The sequence below is a fragment of the Eumetopias jubatus genome, unplaced genomic scaffold (genome assembly GCF_037043125.1).
Source record: "Eumetopias jubatus isolate StellerSeaLion01/CBP00866 unplaced genomic scaffold, mEumJub1_p1.0 scaffold_4, whole genome shotgun sequence".
NCBI classification, from domain to species: Eukaryota; Metazoa; Chordata; class Mammalia; order Carnivora; family Otariidae; genus Eumetopias; species Eumetopias jubatus.
This window is the reverse complement of record NW_028274810.1, coordinates 27,855,803-27,875,271: the sequence shown is the minus strand read 5'-3', so window position 1 is coordinate 27,875,271 and position 19,469 is coordinate 27,855,803. Positions and strand designations below refer to the sequence as shown.

The following is a 19,469-nucleotide window of genomic DNA, read 5'->3' as shown; positions in this document are numbered from 1 at the left end:
TTGCATTTGGCTTAGCATGTTCTCTTTTATCTTTGTACACTGAGTAAAATGGAACTGAATTATATCAATTTGGACTATCAGTTACAAAAATCATAGGATTTGGGAACAGAGCCAATGCTAGAGAAATAAATTATAATTTGTAAGTAGAAATGTAGTAAAACCAGTAATATGTGTTTGTTTCAGGTCTCTGTAATTAATAACTTCTTGAAGTTTGGGTTAAATGAGCTCAAACTGTGCTTCTGAGTAAGACTAACTAAATACCTCAATGAGGAGTATCTCCAGCAAGTGATAACTTATTTTTATATTAAAAATACTTACATTGAGGGGCGCCTGGGTGGCTCAGTTGTTAAGCGCCTGCCTTCGGCTCAGGTCATGATCCCAGGGTCTGGCTCCCTGCTCTGCGGGAAGCCTGCTTCTCCCTCTCCCACTCCCCCTGCTTGTGTTCCCTCTCTCACTGTGTCTCTCTGTCAAATAAATAAATAAAATCTTAAAAAAAAATACTTGAATATAAATGCTTATGATATCGAGATAGAAGTTTTTCTTTTGTATTTGATATGTTTTTTAAGGAAGTTCTCTTAGACCCAGAAGCACGTAGGCAAAGACCTCAGCAATTCAGACTCTAATCCTGGCTCTTCCTTTAATGTGCAAGTCATCCTTCTCTGGACTTGCTTCCTTATCTCTAAAGTAAGGACAGTCTTTAAGGCCTCTCCCAGCTCCAAACTTTTCCGTTTCTATGAATTTGCACTATGTGCTAGAATGTGATTTTTTGTTTGTTTTTAAAATCACTAGTTTTAATGTCATTTTCTTACTCCTGTTTTAGAGCTTTCACATATTATAAAATGGGAAATCTGGACAACAGGATAGCCAATCCAGACCAGCTGCTTACACAAGATGTAGAAAAGTTTTGTAACAGTGTAGTTGATCTGTATTCAAATCTTAGTAAGGTAAGTTTCTTTTATTTTCTTTTTAAAAATTATTTGTTACTTTGTTGAGTTTTGAATCTTAGCAAATTTATATAGAATTGATTTGATGGACATAACAGCATATAACTAAGTGCTTTCATAAGAAAATTAGAGTTGTTATAATAGTTTTAACTACAGTTATTTAATTTTCTCTATTATGTTTGTGAGGTGCTTTGGCCAAGAACGAAGAATTTAGTGTCTTATAAAGATTTTGAATGAATTTCGCAGGCCGATTACAGTAAAAACAGAAATTTGAATTTTTGTCACTTGACGTGTGGACTTGGGGCAATTGTTAGAAACTGACCGTCAGTTTATGTTTCCAGTTGCATACCCGTAACACTAGGCTGGGACGTCTTCCTGTCCATTTCTGTGCTTCAGTATCTCTAATTCTAATAGATCATTTGAGTAATGGCCAAAAAATCTTCACAAGATGCTAGTTGATTTCAGCTTTCTAATTTCTATTTCCCCCCACCCCCACCCCAGAATATCGCCAGAGCTCTTGGGACTGAGGATAGGCCTTAACCAGGTTTCTTCCTGCCAGTTTCCTCAGTTCTTACTCGTCTTGCTGTCTTATATCTCACCACCGTTCACAGCTTTTGCTGTAGTCTTCTCATTAAGTCCTCTTCTTTGCCATTACCTCCTGCCCTGTCTGGGACATGTATGGGGCACCGGCAAGATCATCTGCCCGGCATTTCCTCCCCTCTTCATCTTAGATGCCCTATTTCCTCTCTAATCCACATGGCTGCTCTTGGTCTGGGGTGGGAGCTTGTCTCAGAGTGGACCAGTCATAGTATCTTTGTCCCTGGCCACAATTGATCCAGATGCCCAGTCTACCCAGTGCTAGACACAAGAACTCTCTACAAGGGGCTGGGTCACATTGTAAAGAATAGGAATGCTCCTGCTTCAACAATGTGGATGGACGTATGCTTTCAGCCTTGACCCTTCTCCCCACTCAGTCAGTCCACAGTTCGGTGATCACTGTTGAGCGGGGAGATGGTAGCTGAAAACAGAGAAGCCTGGAGTTTCTCTGGTTCAGGCCAGCCTGGACAGACGGGACTAGGGCATAACAGCCCGCAGATGGATGGAGGACATGGCAGCAAGTAGGAGGGAGGCTCCTAGCACCTCCCGCCCAACCACCGTCTGCCTAGCAGATTTCCCGGGCTGGAGGGAGAGGCTAGCTGGTGGGGATGTGGAGGGACCTGGAGGCAGGGACCGGGAGGTAGGGACCATGGCAGTGGTGGTGGCCAACTGGACACAGGGAAAAGGCGGATGTTCCAGGGAATCACGAAATCACTCGGGATGGTTTCTACTAGCCCGTGGAAAAGGCGCCTAAATTGTCCCGCTGTTTATACCACTGCAGGGGCCGGGCTCCGAAGCAAGGGCTGGGCGCGGGGGAGGGGGGGGGAGGGGTTGGGGGGGGAGGGGTTGGGGGGGCGGGACAGGTGCCCGGTGCCTGGGCTCAGTGCTGCCAGGGCAGCCCCCAGGGAGTCGGGGAGAAGGCGGAGCACGGGGGAGACCGCGGAAGGAGAGACCCGCGTCAGCTCCCACCTGCCTCTTCCTTGAGGCCTTTGTGGATCCCCACAAAAGAACGTGGCCATTCTCTCTTTGGACTCCCAGAGAGACCTGGTAGAAAAGCCTAGGGAAAATGGTTCGCTCTGCATCCGGTGCAGGGCCCGGGGCCCCTGGGCAGCGGGGGTAGAAGTCGGGAAGGAAAGCCAGTTAGAGGGGAGGGGAGGGTGAGGACCGCGGGGAACCTGCGGCACCTGGCGTCGGGCTCTCACGCCCTCCAGCCATGCCCGCCTTCACACCAGCTGCGGCTTCAGCGCCTGTTCACACCTCGTGTGCATTTCCCCTTGATTCACTCCAACACGGAATCATTCCAAGCCCCGCCCCCCTGCAGAGTCCTCTTGGAGGGTTGAGAAAGCACCCCTAAAAACATAATTGATATTTTTAAGAGAATAGCTTTGATTGCTGTGAGGAAAATGGAATATAGGGCCCCAACGTGGAAGCAGGGTGGCCACCAGCTAGGAGGCTGTTGAAATAATCCAGTACGAGAAGAGAATGGCCGGAGTTGGTGGGACAGCTGAGGAGGAGTTAACTTTTGGAACTGGGGTATTTTAAAAAATTATTTATTTATTCCAGAGAGAGAGAGTGAGAGCTATCATGAGCTGGGGATGAGGGGGTGAGGAGCAGAGGGAGAGGGACAAGCAGATCGCCCGCTAAGCACGGAGCCCCCAGGCAGGGCTCCATCCCAACCCCCTGAGATCATGACCTGAGCTGGATGCTTGACCCACTGAGCCACCCAGGCGTCCCTGAAACTGGAGTATTTCAGAGGTAGAGCTGACCCCTTGGCCAATTCATTGAATGGGAGAAGAAAGAGAAGTCAGTGATGACACCAAGGGTTCTGGCCTGAGCCAGTGGTGGTGCCATTTCTTGAAATGGGAGAGACTGGGGAGAAACAGGTTTTGGGGTTTGGGGAAATTACAGATTCTCTTTGGCCATGTTAGGATTGAGATGCCAATTAGACATCCAGGTAGAGATGCTGTGTAATTAGTTGGGTCTGCAGGGCAACTCTGGAGTATCAGAAAGAGGCTGGGGACTAAGATACACATTGGGAGTCATCCACATACAGATGGTATGGGCATGCAACGTGACAGAGCCAGGTAATAGAACAAGATGGTAGAGCCATGGGCTTGGCTATATTTCACAGAGTGATTATTGATAGACAATAGGCTGGAGCACTAAGGTGATCCAATATCTACAAGTTAAGAATGGTGTCCAAGGAGCAGGAAGTGAGGAGGAAATCCAGAGGAGAACTTCTATGAGGTCAAAAGATTATTTTTTTTAAGATAGGAAATAATACAGTATGTTTGTGTTCTGATAGGAATAATTGAATAGAAAAGGAGAGCTTAATAGTGCCGGCAAGGAGGGATTATTTCAGGGCAAAATCATTTAGTAGCTGAAAAGGCATGAACACGAATGTTTATTGTATAAATGTTTTCTACCATAAGCTCACATTGGGGGCCCTTCTTCCTCTCTGTTTATATTCCATGCTCAGTGCTTCCATGGAATCAGTTTGGGTGCTTTTGACTGCCAGTCAAAAAAGTCAAGAAAACCTGAGCCAAAACTTACTTCGACAATTAAGTGGCTTATATCCTGTGAAAAGTCCTTGGGTAGGGAGAACTTCAGGCAAGGTTTGATCCAGTAGCTCAGCGATTTAGTTTCTTTTCCTCACCCTGCACTGCTCTGCAGTGTGTTATCTCCAGTTGAGGCTGGCTCCCTTTGTGGTCTCAAGATAACTGCTAGCGGCTCCTGGGGCCAAGTTTTCTTCATTATATTCCTCAAGAAATAGCGTCTCCACATTCCCAGGAAAAGTCCTGAGAGTCACCTTTCCTAGACGAGGTTAGGTCCTGTGCCTAAACCAATGTCTACAGGGACAAGGAAGGAATGTACTAAATGGCAAAGCCAGAATCACCTAGATCCCCGGGTAGGGGGGAAAGCAGAGGCTATGGGAAGGGAAACAGGTGTCGCTGTAAGCCTCTGAATGAAAGTCCCATGGCAAAAGTAACGAAGGTCAGGCAACTGTTGGAGAAGAAATAACACCTGCCAAATACACATGTCCTAGAACGGGTAAGAATTGCATTTGGGAATGAGTTTCTTTCCTACTTCACGGTCAGGGATAATTGTTCCATTGTTTATTTAAGAGATAGGTGCTTTGATTATATAAGCCATCAGCTGTAACTAGGGTAAATAAAATGTCTTTGGATTTCACAAGTATTAATTTCTTATATGTAAGTCAAACTTCATCAATAATTTAAGATCGTAAAGATCTGTTTTCAAGGCCCGAAAGTTTGTTTACTAAAAATTAGCTTTATGATAGGTCAAGGGCCAGGAGAAGTAATGAAGTATATAATTTGGCCCACTGGAAGGCAGCAGTTTCTGGATACCAGTCAACAATTAGTAGGAGGCTTTTCTGCTCCCAGGGCTACCGACAGTGTTGATTCTAGCAGCAGCTGGTCCATCTCAGCGATAAGGACACGAGGAGAAACCTGAGGGGTGGTTAAAGTGCAGTCGTGAAGCCTCCCGATCGTTGCAGTGTGGCCTCACTAGGATCTGGAATGAATTCCTTCCCCATGAACAGCCAGACGCTTCGTTACTACCCAGACCGGCTTTCGCTCCACCAGTGCTTTCTTCAGGGCGTCCATTCAAATTCCTTTAGATATGAGGTCCTGGAATCACATAATGCCGTAATTAGTCCTGGCAGGGAAAGAACAGCCTGATGGAAACACGCACTCAGATGCCCTCTCTGGGACTTGTTCTCCCCCACCCCCCGCCGTTCCCCCATGTGGGGCACTAAGCCCTTTGTCCCGCGGAGCAGGAATTCAAAGTAATTCAAGGTAATGGCCAAAGCACACTTAGGGCAGGGCACGCCGCCATGCCAAGCTCTCTTGGTTGACTCTGCGGTAAAGGCACGCCTCCTTTCTCCGGCACAGGGAAAACACTGCCTCTCTGGTACTGATACCGACGGTTTGTGACAAGCAAACCAACAAAACGAACCCAATACACCGTCAGTCTGTTTTCCTTTAGTTCTTCGAAGTTTCCACGACTTTTCTCCTTTCAGGCTACCATTTTTCGGGGGACAGCGAAGGTTTGTTTTTCCCATCCTTCCAAAGAATGTGATGCTATATCAAACATGTCATGTTTAGAGTTTTATTGATAATGCTTGGCGTTCTTTGGAGCAGAGGAACAGAGGGGCTCGAAATGGATGAACAGCGGGACGGTGAACTGCCTCTTCCCTTATTTTAATGCTTGCTCCGGGTGTCTGTGGGGGGCCCCTTCCAGGTGGGTGTGCCATCTGGGTGTGCTTCCTAGCCTGCAGGGCCCAGCCTTTCCTGGTGCGGAGCAAACATGGCTGTGGCCCTGCTGGGTGCCGGGAGCCTCACCTCCATCTCTAGTTAGAATCCTCTTTCAATACTCTTGTGAGATCAAGACTGTTGCCGTGTTTTCTTTGTGTTTGAATGGTGGACTCCCTATTTCTATACCCTAGAGGGAGGTAATGCAGTCAGTTGGACTCAGCCATGACTAAGAGCCTACTGTCACTGCTGCCATCAAGGGGCCGTGAACACGAGCCAGACCCAGTCCTACCCACAAAGAGCTCTCAGTTTAGCTTGGCTTTTAATGAACACAAGAGACTCCACTTCTCTCTCTGCCTATCTTATATTCCCCTTTCATCCAATTTTCTTTCAAGACGATAGTCCAAAGAAGTTTTCCTTTCTCCTCTCCAGCCTTCATCTGCAACTCAAACTAATGCCCATGGGAAGAAGTCACCCCCTCTAAATCTGCAGTTGGCTAATTTTCTCCCTTCCTGGGACACCATGTAAACCTGCCATTGCTGTGTGACTGGTGGTGCCCCGCCCCAGTAGGCAGAGTACTGTCTGATGTAGTCAGGTACCCTGCCTGCGGCAGTGACAGGTGAGCAGAAGTTCTCAGAGGTGGCTCAAAGCTCCAAGACATGGCTTCTTTTTTTTTTTTTTTAAGATTTTATTTATTTATTTGACAGAGAGAGAGAGAGACAGCGAGAGCAGGAACACAAGCAGGGGGAGTGGGAGAGGGAGAAGCAGGCTTCCTGCCCAGCAGGGAGCCCGATGCAGGGCTCGATCCCAGGACCCTGAGATCATGACCTGAGCCGAAGGCAGACGTTCAACGACTGAGCCACCCAGGCACCCCTCCAAGACATGGAGGGGCTACTAGGTTGTTGCTTTTCCCTCTGCCCTGACTCAAATAGAGTCTTCCCCTTGGGTTCGGGTCCTAGAATGAGAACATAATTAGGAAGAGCAGCAGTCAACTCGCAGCCACCAAACTAATGTAAGTGAGAATTCAAGATAATGTTGTGAGCCACTGAGAATTTTTGGGTCATTTGTTCCTGCAGCAGAGCCACTTAATATAAAGACCAAATCATAAATAATAAAATGGAAGATATAATAAATACAATAGTCACAATTCCCAGTCACCTTTATTTATATAAAAGTATATTAAATAAATTATCTCAATATATACAAACAGAACAATATTACTTCTATAAATAAAATATCCCCATGTATAAAACCTTTTAGAAAATTATATAAATATATACAATATTGACCACAAAAGCTTGCAGTACCTTAAATCATCACCTCTACGTGGTCTTTATAGTAGTCTTATAAAAATATAGTCAGCTATCAAGTGCTTAATCCATAGCATTTGAGTCAGTTAAAGTGCTAAACCGTAAGGCACTTTAGGAATGTGCCCCAAAACAGAAGTCTTCTGCATTTAACACATTCATATAAAAGTTTGCCAATTGTTGTGAAACTCCAAAAGAACTCAAAAAAGAACCTAAACACCATATATCACAAAAGAATGTTCTATGTCAGAAAAGTCCACACAATTTCCATTTTACTCTCCCACATGATTTGAAGTCAGCTTCTCAAAAGTTTTCCAAAAATTGACCCAAGGATTTTTTTTTAAAGGCTCTTGTTCATTTGTTTTTGATTAGACGTTCTGGTTTCATTTGGGGTGTAGAATATACATTCTAACACATGATATGTGCAAAAGGTGCCATAGTATTAAAATAGAAATTTAAAAAAACTTGGAATTGGTTGTACCGTTCATTACATTCCAAAGTGTCTAATGCTGTCATGGAAACCAGAATGCTAATTGTGAGAACAGGTCAGATCAAGAGCTTTCTTTGAGCCCAAGAGTCTCCATGCTCCAAAATACCCCTTTGTGTTTCCATATATATATATTCTGTTGTCTTAAAAGTCCTTGGTCACAGTGCAACATATACTCCATCGTGGGCGGCTGCTCCCAGGGCACGAGCTTTATGCAGCATTGAGTGGGGAGCTCTCCTTCCCGCTCTGCTGCGCGCGCACCTTCCTACACTTGTATAGGGTCACAGACAGGATGCTGGTGAGGATGACGGCCACAAGCACCACAATTACAATGCCGAGGAGCATTTCTGAAAAACAAAAGGTACCAGTCAGCTTCAACTTCGAGCACTTGAATCCCATTTATCAGGGGGCAGAACGGAGGCCATAACCCCAAATGACGCCAAGTGACGCTCTTGCGTCATTTGAAATTTCTTTCCTCCACTCTTTCCACCACAACATATTTTGATTAGGAAAGAATGGGTCAAACCCTCGATGTTTTAGGGCAGTTGACGGTGGTGAACATCATTTAATGGGCTGTTTAATAAACTGGATAATGTCCACAGCCTGGAAACAGTACATGTAAGTGGGAGTAGGGGCTAAAAATAATGCCGGGCTTGGTGGCCAGGATTATAATTGTAGAAGACGAACAATCAGTGCAAAGAGTGAGACACAGAGTAATGGCAGGGTTCAGGTGAAGGACAGATGATAACTGGTTGGAGCAGCAGGAAGGCTTCCCGGTGGAGGTGGCATTTGAAATGGTTCTCAAAGGTCACATTTCAGTAGAGGGAGAAGAGGCAGGGAAGCAGCTATCTAGGCGTGTATGAACAGAGAGGCAGTGGAACTCCAGCTGGCTTAAGGAAGATGGATGTGAGGACTGGGGGTCTGATGGCACAGAGGGGTGCAGGACCCGAGGGAGGGAGAGCCCTTTTCTTCCCTGCTTCCATCATGGTCAATCAATAGGAGAGAATTTGCTTAAAAGTGTTTCTAAATTTTCACATCTTGCCTTAGCAAGGAGCTATCCTGTGACTCTTTTGTTCCCTGAATGTCCTCAGAGTCCTTTCCCTATAAAGCCTGGAGGGAGGCTCAGGCCTGCAGCTTCATTGGATGAGTCTGAAGCCCCTGCAACACTTCCAGTTAAGAATCACTCCTCACAGGGGGGTCTTGGCCCCTGGTGTGCACATACCTGCACGAGGGACTATCTGATAGACTCAGTCTCTTCCCTTCACGGGTTAGACTTTTAGTCCTCTGTAACAACGAAACAACCTATAGCAGGTGCTCACAAATGTCTAGTGGGTGCTGCTGCAGCTGGTCCAGACACTCCCCCATAATTCCCAGCATCAGAATTTAAGTATGAAAAAATCTCCAGAGAAATCTGTGATTTGATGGTAAATCCTAAACATGCACCGTGTGTCCAGTGCTCAGCGGAGAGCTTGGCACATGGTAGGGGCTCAAGAAAACACAAGCTAATACAAGGGAACAACACAGAAGCATTTTCAAATGCCTAAAATTGTTAAGAGTATCCCCCAAACAACACAACACAAACAAACAACAACAAGAAGGCTGTTTCCCCCTGAACAAAAGTCCATCCTGGTTCTGAGGGTGGAGCTACTCCTCTGGAAGGTATCCATGCCTCCCAGGTGAATGCTGGGCAGAACCACTCATCTCTGAACATACCTTTCTTGTGGTGCGTGCACTCAGTGTAACTTTCTGGACTCTTCTGGTTAGACTTCCGTGATGGAATCACTGCTTGAACACTGAAACAGTAGCTTTCTCCCTCATCCACATCAATCAAAAACTCATTAGTGTTTGTCTTGGCTGTTTTCTGTTAAGAGATGAAGAGTTCTGAATTCATCTAGGCTCAGAGTGAATTCTTTCCCTGTTACTAAGTCACTGTGGAAGTAAAAGCCCGCAGGGACCTGACGTAGAAAGGATTAGAAGTGACTTAGCTGCTCTGTTCCCCTTGGTAACTGCTAAGGATGCTCCTTGCAAGACCAAAAATGACCAATTTAGGCACATCCAACCCAATTTAGCGCCTCTAGAAGATATCTGCCATCAAGGAAAAAAGGAATGAAGCATTCATCATTGAATGGAAAACTGATTTTGTCTCTGGGACCCTCCAGAGAGGAAGAAATGGGAGAGCTGGTGGGAGCCTTGGAGATGACCCGGTCCAGTCCTTGGCCGAGGAGCCTGCGGATCCAGCGGCCCCACCCGGAGTCCCAGGTAGAACCGGGATGGCAGGCCCCCTCCCCCTCCGCCACGCTGCTCTCTCAACCACCCCATCCTGGCACGTTTGAACTGAGGGAAGAAGTGGGCTGTAAAGTCAAGGAGCCACAACTTAAAACAAGTCATTAAAAACAAACGAAAGAATCCTCACCTTTCCTGTACTTGACGCTTTCCAGTAATAAAGTGTGTAACTTAAGTTCTTGCCAAAAACATCCCGGAGGCTTAGGAAGGTGCCGTTCCTCCTGACTAAGGTGCGTGCATCTTGTATGGTCACATTCAGTTTTGTCCCAACTTGTTTGAAACTCTGGATTGTTGGCAGTCCAAGCTTTGCTAAAACATAGAAAATGAGCTCCGTTGGAACCAAAGAATCCTATATCAAGTGGAATTCCATTTAGTTATCCCAGTTAAGGACAGCCCAGTCAGCCCTCGTGTAAGAGCTGCACAGAATGGGCTCCCCGGCAGCCGGGGGCTAAGCGGCTCCGGAATAGAACTGAGACTTCCCAGGGCAGTGCCGTCTCAGGGCAAATATAATGGAGCCACAGATGTCATTTCAAATTTCCTTGTCGTCACATCAGAAAATGTGAAAAGGAACAGCTGAAATTACTTTTACTAATACATTTTGTTTAGCCCCCAATAGCTCAAATATTCTCATTTAACTTGTAATCGATATAAAAAATTTTGGAGATATTTTTCAAAAGCCAGGATGTCTTTTAGACTTATAGCATTAGCTATATTTCAAGTGCTCCATAGCCATCTGTGGCTAGTGGCTGTTATATTAAACAATACAGTTGTGTAAGACTCCGTATTTTAGAGACAATAAATTAGGGGTTGTGGGAAACACCAGGATATGTCCTTGGTACCTCAGGGAACCAGTGTTAACCACTGGGTCTGTGCAATGGCTCAGCTGTCTGCTATGCTTAGGCTGTGTGGCTGTAGAATAAATCCCTGTAATTGAACATAAATTTCACACAAGTGGGTGTGTGTGCGTGCGTGTGTGTGTGTGTGTGTGTGTGTGAGCAGGTACAAAATTAATATGTAAAATATTTCTTCTTCTTTAAAGATTTTATTTATTTATTTATTTGACACACACACGCGCACGCGCACACACACACACACACACAGAGCATGTGCACAAGCAGGGAGAGTGCGGGGCTCGATCCCAGGACCCCAGGATCATGACCTGAGCCGAAGGCTTTTTTTTTCTGATAGGATGTGTTTATATTTACATGGTACGTTTTAAAGCAATGGCTACATTGGTCATACATATTAGAAACGATAAAAAAAGGTTAAGAACTAAAATGTACATCATACACTTGTATATATATTTTTTACACAGAGGTAAAAAGCCTTATTATAAAAAAAACAATACAAGTATTGTTATATATATACAATTTTAGTATACAGGTAAAGAATGAATTAATTAATGACTGAGCCACCCAGGCACCCCTATAAAATATTTTCTATCTTACACCAAGAAAGGATTTGAAGTGTCTTACAAAAAACTCAAGAACTATAAAAGGAAATCCTGAGGATCTGAGCAAAGGGGCAATGAGTAACACAGGCCCCGCACGGTCCCTGAGGGGTGGCCGTGGCTGAGCACCTATGAGAGACACACACGTGAGGGCCACACAGGAGTCTGAAGACAGGCTCTGGCAAATGGGGGCTCAAGGAAGGCAGACAGACTCACTCAGGGGTTAGGTTGCTTCCTATTTCCATCCTCGATGTAGGCAGTGGAGGGGAAATGTGGTGGACTGCCCCTCAGCCTCTCACCATCCCTGCTAGCAGAGAGCATTCTCCCTCACTGGGCGCTCAGAGCATCAGTACAAAAGCACTGGATAAAAAACATAACCCTTTCATTCTAACCTTTCGTTCTAATTCTTCTTGAAAGAGCAGCTGATTTCACTCACTTCAATGTGTTTCATTCATTTATTAAAAATACCTAGGTCAGAACTATAGTCCTGACTAAAGGAAAAAAAAAATTTACATCTCCTACTTGGCCGGAATCCTCTACATTCCCTTTTTAGGTGCTAGGGTCAGCTTACTGGGGCAAAAGCTGGGGAGGGAAGCATTCCTCATTTTCCAAGCCGGCATGAAGGAGGCAGGCTGGGAGCGGGCCAGGCAAGAGCCAGCACATCACGGGACTCCGATCATGGTCGAGCTGTTTAAAAAGGTCAGCAAGCCTGATTGTGGACTCAGAGGGAAACTGGACCTACCCCCACGGATTTGTGACTATTTGTGAAAACCCTAACCTGGGACTTCTGGTCTCACAATGGAAGAGAATATTCAGGAGACTTATGTGCATCTGTCATATATAACCTCCTAAATAAATCTGGGGGAAATGCTGAAGCTCCAGCTTTGGTGGATTCCACCCCCCCCCCCCCCCCTGCCAGCCCCTCCATCCAGCCAGTTGCTGCGAGGGCCTGGGGACAGACCGGTGGAGAAAGTTACGTGATGGCACTGTTAGCAACTGCGGAGTTTACATTCTGTGAACCTGTGAATACACACCAGGAATGAGCCAAGAGGGCCGTGGCACTTACCAGGTTCTGAGAAAGAGGATCTGTGTATGGATGCACAGTCTTTATGTAACAGCCCCTAAGAGTCACAAGCTCACAAAAATATTCAGGCCAAGACTGAAAGGTTATTACAGAGAGTACTTACTCTCCATGTAAGGTGTGAACGCTGGGGAGTTTGTAAATGGAGGCTCCCCAGAGTAATCGGTGGCATCAGCTGGGTAGGACAAGACCCGCGCCTCGTAGGTCTGATTCACGTCATTCACAATCTCATCGGTGAGGTCACACTCTGTGTCTGTGGTGTAGAAGCATTTGCTCTTCCAATTTCCAAGTCTAGGGCTAAAGGAAGGAAGAGGAAGGAAGAGGGATGAAACATTAGGATCTGCATCGGCGGCAGCGTGCTTTCTAGCCGGTGTACTGTGTTACACCAACAGCACCCACACGTGGTGGGAGCAGGCAGCGGCTCAGCATAGCAAAGTCCTCGCGGCAACCTGGGGATGGCTCTGTAACGACTCACTTCTCACAAATAAGGCTACAGAGGCGAGGTGAGAAGGGTGACCAGCTCAAAGTCCCACAGCAGTTTGCCTGCTGGGTCTGTGCTCTTAATCATTTGTTAAATCTTTTTTTTTTTTTTTTAGATGTCCTTTATTTGAGAGACAGAGAATGAGGTGGGGAGGAAGGGGAGGGGGAGAAGCAGAGGGAGAAGCAGACTCCCCACCGAGCAGGGAGCCCAACTGGGGACCCCAAGACCATGACCTAAGCCGAAGGCAGATGCTTGACTGACTGAGCCACCCAGTCTTTCTTAAAATGTAGACAATTCGTTATGGTCACATGGGAGAGAGAAGAGTTTCCCATCAAGACCCAATTATTTGTTATAGTCTACTTATTGTATCATTCTATAACACACTTATTTAAGATTTTATTTCTTTCAGGGGCACCTGGGTGGCTCAGTCGTTGGGCGTCTGCCTTCGGCTCAGGTCATGACCCCAGGGTCCTGGGATCAAGCCCTCTGCTCGGCGGGAAGCCTGCTTCTCCCTCTCCCACTCCCCCTGCTTGTGTTCCCTCTCTCGCTGTGTCTCTCTCTCTGTCAAATAAATAAAGAAAAATCTTTTTAAAAAAAGGATTTTATTTCTTTTAGAGGAAGAGAGCATGAGTAGGGGGAGGGGCAAAGGGAGAGGGAGCAAATCCCAAGTAGACTCCACATGGAGCATAGAGCTTGATGCGGGGCTCGATCTCATGACCCTGAGATCATGATGTGTGCTGAAATCAAGAGTCAGACACTCCACTGACTGAGCCACCCAGGAGTCCCTATGACACACCTATTTTATCACATTCTATATTCTATGTGGAATATAGCCAATGTAGCAATAATAGAATCTATATAACCATATATTCTATATATTACATTTGATTGTGACCATTACTGTTGTGGTTGTTTATCACTGAAGCTACCATACGCCAGGTACTGTATGGGGCCCTTTACACAGGTTACTTCATTTGATATAATCCTTCTGAGAAGGTATTGGATCTTTTTTACATATAAGGACACAAGCTCAGAGCCACTAAGTACCTTGTACAAGGTCACATAGCCAATGAGGTGAGAGCTGAGTCTGTCCATCCCATTATATGACATGCCTCCCTCACTTCTACAGGATGTGAATACAGCCCACCAAAGACTATCACATTACAATACATATAGACATACACATTACAATACAGGCAGGACCTGTCTGGCAGTCTGAGAGACCAAGAGGCTGAGACAGACCTTTCTTTTGCAAGACATCACTGAAGACGAAATCATTTAAGGAACTGCTAAACCTGAAATTCTTCTAAAGTACTAAAACATTTGTAGATGAATGCCCCTGCCACTGGACCCACACACTTCTATCCCACACAAATTGATAGCCACACTGCTCTTTCCTTCAGCATCACAGACCGCCCCAGGGCCTTGCCCATCATTCAAGGCCATCCTCCAATCCCGCTTTTCCCAGGAATCTCCAGAGCTGCTTTCTCAGAATTGGCCCCTTCCTTCTCTGTACCCCAGCATCGACATCTCCACTGAAACACTTCCTGCGGACTTGGTACCAGGGTCCATGCCCTTGTGGCCCACCCACCCTTAAGCAGCGGGGCTAAACGGAGGGCTCAAGTAGCCAGGCCTTGCGGAGTGTTAGGTTGTTTGCACTTGAGGGTTGAATCAGGGGGAAAACAAGCTGCCATATGAATTCAATGGTCTCAGTTCACGATTAAGAGCCATAAGTACATATTTTTTAAAAAATCTGAACTGAACATCCGGGCTAAGAGGGCATGGGCAAACATATGCTTTGTCCTAAAATTCATAAACTGAGATTGATACCGAAATATTTTAGTTTCTTAAATTTCTCTAATTTTCTGTGATAAAGGTAGTCAGTCTTAATTCCAGAATGACCAAAATGCATTTTTTAAATAATTGTATCACTTCTATTCTAAAAAGTGAATGAGAAATGACGATTCTTCTCCATTGCTATGGCACACACGTTGTTCAGATTAACAGGAGAAAGCCGGTATTCGATTCCTCCCAGCTCACACATAGAAATCACAGTACTCTCTGGCGAAATTTAGCACAAGCGCCTAGATCCCCGAAAGTAGTAAAGTCTAGTGAAAAGGTAATGAAGGGGTTCTGTACTAAGTTCCTCTAAATGCTATTGTCAGCAGTAACACTTTAAAAGGCTTCAAGCTTCCTCTAGGTATTGCAAAACCTCCCGGTTTGGAAATAATAAATATCCCGCTTGAATTACTAAGAAATTCCAACAGAAGCCAGATTCACTAATTTAGAAGCAGGCTGTTTTCTAGAAGCTTTGGAAGCTCAGTGTTAGAATTCGGAATATTTCCACAGAATCAGTATTATAGGTGTTGGCTGGGCACTAAGGCTTGAGCCAACAGCACTTCCCAACAACCACTGAAAACTTCCCATGGCAGGCAAATGCAGTTGGAGCTCCAAGTAGGGGCTCTCCAGGCACAGCAGTGGTACCCTGGGAGTGGGGACAGGCTGGTAGCGAGGGTGGGTGGGTGAAGAAGAGCAGCAGGTTAAAATGCTTTCTCTAGGGATGGAAAGCCAGGAAGGAAGAAGGCCCACAGAGGGGATGGCCTTCCTTCCTCCTCCCAACAAGCTTTGGGGCCTCATATCAGACTGGGGCAGACCCACCTAAGCAGGTGGTGGTATGAGGTACTGGGGAGACCCTGGTTCCAGACCTGGCTGGGCACTCACTATCAGGGCAGTCACGAACGAATAAATCCCTTACCTTCCCTGGGTAAGTTTCCTCTTCTCTAATAGGACTGCCATGGTCCTTGTCACCCAGGAATCGTATTCACCCATGGGGAGACTGAAGAAGAGCGTGGGGGTGGAGGGCTGCCCACACGTCCTCTAGCGCAGGGGCAAGAGTGTGGGGAGGTCACTCTCTTGGCAGGAACCCCTCATCCCCAGCTGCAGGCACCCACAAGCCACAGCTCTGCTAGGATGTGTTACTGAAATAGAAGCAGGCTTGGAAAGTCCGAGAACTTAGAGCTCACCAAGGCTTATGTTTAAAAATCAGGTTGGTCGTAAACGTTTCCGCATATTCACCAAACATAAGATCGAATATATTTAGGAGTAAGCATTCCTCCTGAAATCCTATTTTCATTATCCAGAATGAAGATGGTTTACTAAGGTAAACTTCAGTTCTGTATCAGAGGAATTAATTACTAATTCTCAACTAGTGGAAGCTGAATGGACAAGTTGGATCATAACCAAAATTATTACCTGGGGTTCTGAAACTCCTGTCGCTCTCTCTATATAACTATATGCACAACATGTACACACACTAGTTCTCTTCCCTGTTTACCAAGAGTCGTCGTGAAGTTCATTTTGAAAAACAAGAACATCCACCTCACAGGCCCACTCCGTCCTTAGGAGCTGTGTTCCTAATACCATATAAAAGGCTTGACACAAGCTAAAACAAATAAGCAAAACACCTTGAATTTTTAGCCAGTGATTCTATTGTGCCTTTATTCAATTAGCTCTCCTCTGTTTAATAAGATCTCTAGCAAGCCTCCTAGAACATTTCAGAAACCAAAAACTCACCAAGAATATGGTGAAAACCATCTAGGAAGATAGGCGGCAGGCGTCCGACCCTCAGATTGAAAATGCCGACCTACCAGCTCTTGGAGGGATCTGTCGGTCAGAGAGGAGGGTGCCTGAGCAGCTCAGCCCTCAACCCGGTGTACAGACAGAGGAGTATTTCTTCCGGGCTTTAGTGAGTCACAAATTTGACCTCCTCCGAGATCATGCATGCAACCGAATTTTGAATCAGTGTCCAAAGACGAGTGAATCAAACACTGCTTTAGGGCAATGTATACATTTGGACTCCTCCCCGCTTCCTCTATAACATGTTAGATCCGGCTCCCAGTCTAGACAGCGAGGAAAAAGACGTGCGTGCTTAGATGAGATTAGCCTCCATCCAGGACAACATCTTCCCATGCTGCCATAGCCGGCTCAAGAAGGTTCGCCTACACCCAGCTTAGACTCCACTTAGGAATTTTCCCATCTGTGTCCAAAAACAAGTGAAACATTCTATCATTTGAAGCTGTGGCCATGTTGCAGGCTTCATGGAGTAAGGCTCTCTGGCCTGCAAATGACCAGGAATGCCCTTTGTCATCTGTTAAATACTCTCATCCATTCGCCAGCTTTAAAGACATTTGTATTCAGCAAAGGGAAATGGAAACATTAAAAACTTTAATTTTCTTTTTCTTTTTCTTTTGTACCTAGCTTACCTTATCTGAACAGTGTAGACATGATTGATGGGTTTGGGTTCCCACTCCAAAATTGTCTTGAAATTAGTTGATTTCCAAGTTAAGTTATATGCTACTACTACCTCTGTAGTCCCTTTAAACAACAGAGAAACGGCTATTATTACATGGGCTCAGCACACGATTTCACCTTGATGGTATAAAACATCTTCCCATCCCCCCAACATCACCATTAACCTCGTATTAATTTTTTTCGAACCACAAAAGCTTCATTACTGAATTATCAAGACAAAAAAATTTTTCAAGTTTTTAATTTTCTTAATTAAGGTCTCTGAATTTTCTCATGGCAAGACCGACCTTGTAATCTAAGAAAAGAGGCAAGGATCTCAAAATCCTTGTTTGAAATTATTCACGGTGGGGGAAGGGGATGGTGGGAAGGCCTGAGATAACTTGACCTGGAAACACAGCTCAGGAGCCTTCAGCCTCCTGCGATGTCTAAGGCCCAGGCCAGGAAGTGTAGGACTCAGAGGTTCAACTCACCAGGCAAGGCCAGGTAAGAAGGGTTTGGGGTAAGTTATGGAAAGGGGCAGATCCCATGCGTATGAGAGGTTAGGGCTGCACACCATAAGAAAGCCAAACCTTGACTTTTCCCATTTTTATCTAACATGTCTCTATATAGAAACCTCCGGACGGCTAGGCAGAGGTGTGGCCTGTCACACCGTCGGATGTGTTCCGTTTGGATGCGTTATTATTAAGGTCCGCTTTGCCAATATTCAGCGGGTCACAGTCTCTGCCTGCCCCACACACGTTTTAAGCATATGGGGCATGCACAATGTGTCTGCTCCAATCCAAGCGACTTTTTGCAACAGGATTGCCTCTAAATCTAAAACAAAGACGTCCAAGAAAAGACCACAAGGGCCTCTCTTTATCAAGGAAAGTGGACATGCAATGAAGGATAATATCCAAACACGGCACGCTGACCAGGACAGGTGCGGATCCGTGTCCACCACCTTCAAGGTTGAGGATTACTGGGAAACACTTGCCCTAAACTCAGAGCGGGAGCCACAAATCCCTGTATGCCATACCGACGGACTCCGGACTAAGCTTCTCCAGCAGAAGGGGCCGCGGACTACTACCCTCCATCCCCCGCCTGCGCGCCTCGGGCGCCGGGTTGGTTCGGACTCCGCTGCGTGAGAGCGGCCGCATCAGGCGGGTGCGGGGGCACCTCCCGGCAGCAGGGCGAGCCCCCTTCTCCCGACCGCGTGCCGCTGGGTTTCGGGGGCGGGTGCCACTCACCTGAGGCTCCGGCCACCTGCAGGAGGACCCAGCCGAGCAGGAGCATCCGAGCGACGGCGGCCTCGGGGCAGGGCACCCGGGGCCAGGTGGGGGTCTCCATGTCCACGAGCTGGCGGCGAGGTCGGGAGGATTCCGTTGCGCCCCGAAGACTAGGGAGGTTGCGCTGGAGGCGCTGATGGGCAGCGTGCGAGAGCGGGAAGGCGTGCGGGGAACCCCGAGTCTGGGGCAGTCCGCCCCGGGGCGCGCTTTAAAGAGCGGTGTGGCCGCCCGCGCCTCCGCCGGCCAACGGCCCGCCCCCGCCGCTCCTCCCCACTCCCGCCCCCGGCCCGGTCACTGGCGGTCGCGGTGGGCGGCCCCCCGCCAGTTCCCTCCCCTGTCCCGCCTCCTCCGGGGAGGAAACTCCGGGGGGTGATTCACCGTGATTCAACCGCGCCGCCGAGCGCGACGCTTCCCTTTGGCCCCGGCGGCTCCAGGTGCGGCGGGGAACCGGGTACCCCGGCCTCCCGGCCCCCTGACCCCCGGGCCACCCAGGCCGGCGACCCCGACGTCCGGCCTGAGTGGGCAGGTCTGTGGGGAAGAAAGCGGGGACGCTTTGGAAGGAGTTCTCGAGGTGGAGGCAAGGATTCTCCCGTACCGTTTGGTTACGGTGCTGTCCCGGCCGGGAACGGCAGCATTTACAAGTTGAACGGCCCGGAGCGGTTCCGGGCTGGCTGGGGCCGCCGAGAGCATTGCTCCAGTGCTCCGGGCACGGGGGTTGGGGGTGAGGGGCCCGAGCCTCGGAATCCGCGGCCAAGTAGCGGCTGACGGTGAGCAGGGCTCACCCGCGGTTCGGCCGCGAAGGCAGTGGTACCTGGCCTTCCCACCTGACTGGGCCTTTAGCGAGGGTTGCATCCTGTAAAGGTGGTGCAAATGCAGGTGTCTGCCCACAGGTCCGGAGGTCAGTTAGCCCAGGCTCAGCCCAGCCCAGCTCGGGGTAGTGACTGAGGAAGAGCTCCCCTAGTCCGGCGGTTTGCCCTTGGGAGAATTCCAGC

General features: G+C 47.4%; 1 protein-coding gene across 3 annotated transcripts; it reads right to left on the bottom strand.

Annotated features, from left to right (window-relative positions):
• Nucleotides 1-7,819: 7,819 nt before the first annotated feature.
• F3 (coagulation factor III, tissue factor) lies at nucleotides 7,820-18,538 on the bottom strand. 3 transcript variants are annotated; one of them, XM_088022940.1, is made up of 7 exons: nucleotides 18,439-18,538; nucleotides 17,167-17,278; nucleotides 12,530-12,720; nucleotides 10,023-10,201; nucleotides 9,319-9,470; nucleotides 7,989-7,996; nucleotides 7,820-7,956 (listed from the first exon to the last, which is right to left on the bottom strand). In XM_088022940.1, exons 1-7 carry the CDS (start codon nucleotides 18,536-18,538, stop codon nucleotides 7,820-7,822), a joined length of 879 nt encoding a protein of 292 aa, XP_087879066.1. The 3 variants fall into 3 exon arrangements, with proteins under 3 accessions (XP_087879066.1, XP_087879065.1, XP_027957659.1); XM_088022939.1 differs by lacking the exon at nucleotides 7,989-7,996 and having other exon boundaries at nucleotides 7,820-7,958; nucleotides 9,313-9,470; XM_028101858.2 differs by lacking the exon at nucleotides 7,989-7,996 and having other exon boundaries at nucleotides 9,323-9,470.
• Between the last annotated feature and the right edge of the window lie 931 nt (nucleotides 18,539-19,469).

Excerpts from the sequence above, each read along its gene's own strand:
- F3 (XM_088022939.1), bottom strand. The coding sequence starts at position 18,538 with ATGGAGACCCCCACCTGGCCCCGGGTGCCCTGCCCCGAGGCCGCCGTC. Across the intron at positions 17,279-18,438 it reads GCAGGTGGCCGGAGCCTCAG|GGACTACAGAGGTAGTAGTA; the intron begins GTGAGTGGCACC and ends TGTTGTTTAAAG. Across the intron at positions 7,959-9,312 it reads CACAAGAAAGGTATGTTCAG|AGAAATGCTCCTCGGCATTG; the intron begins AGATGAGTGGTT and ends CTTTTGTTTTTC.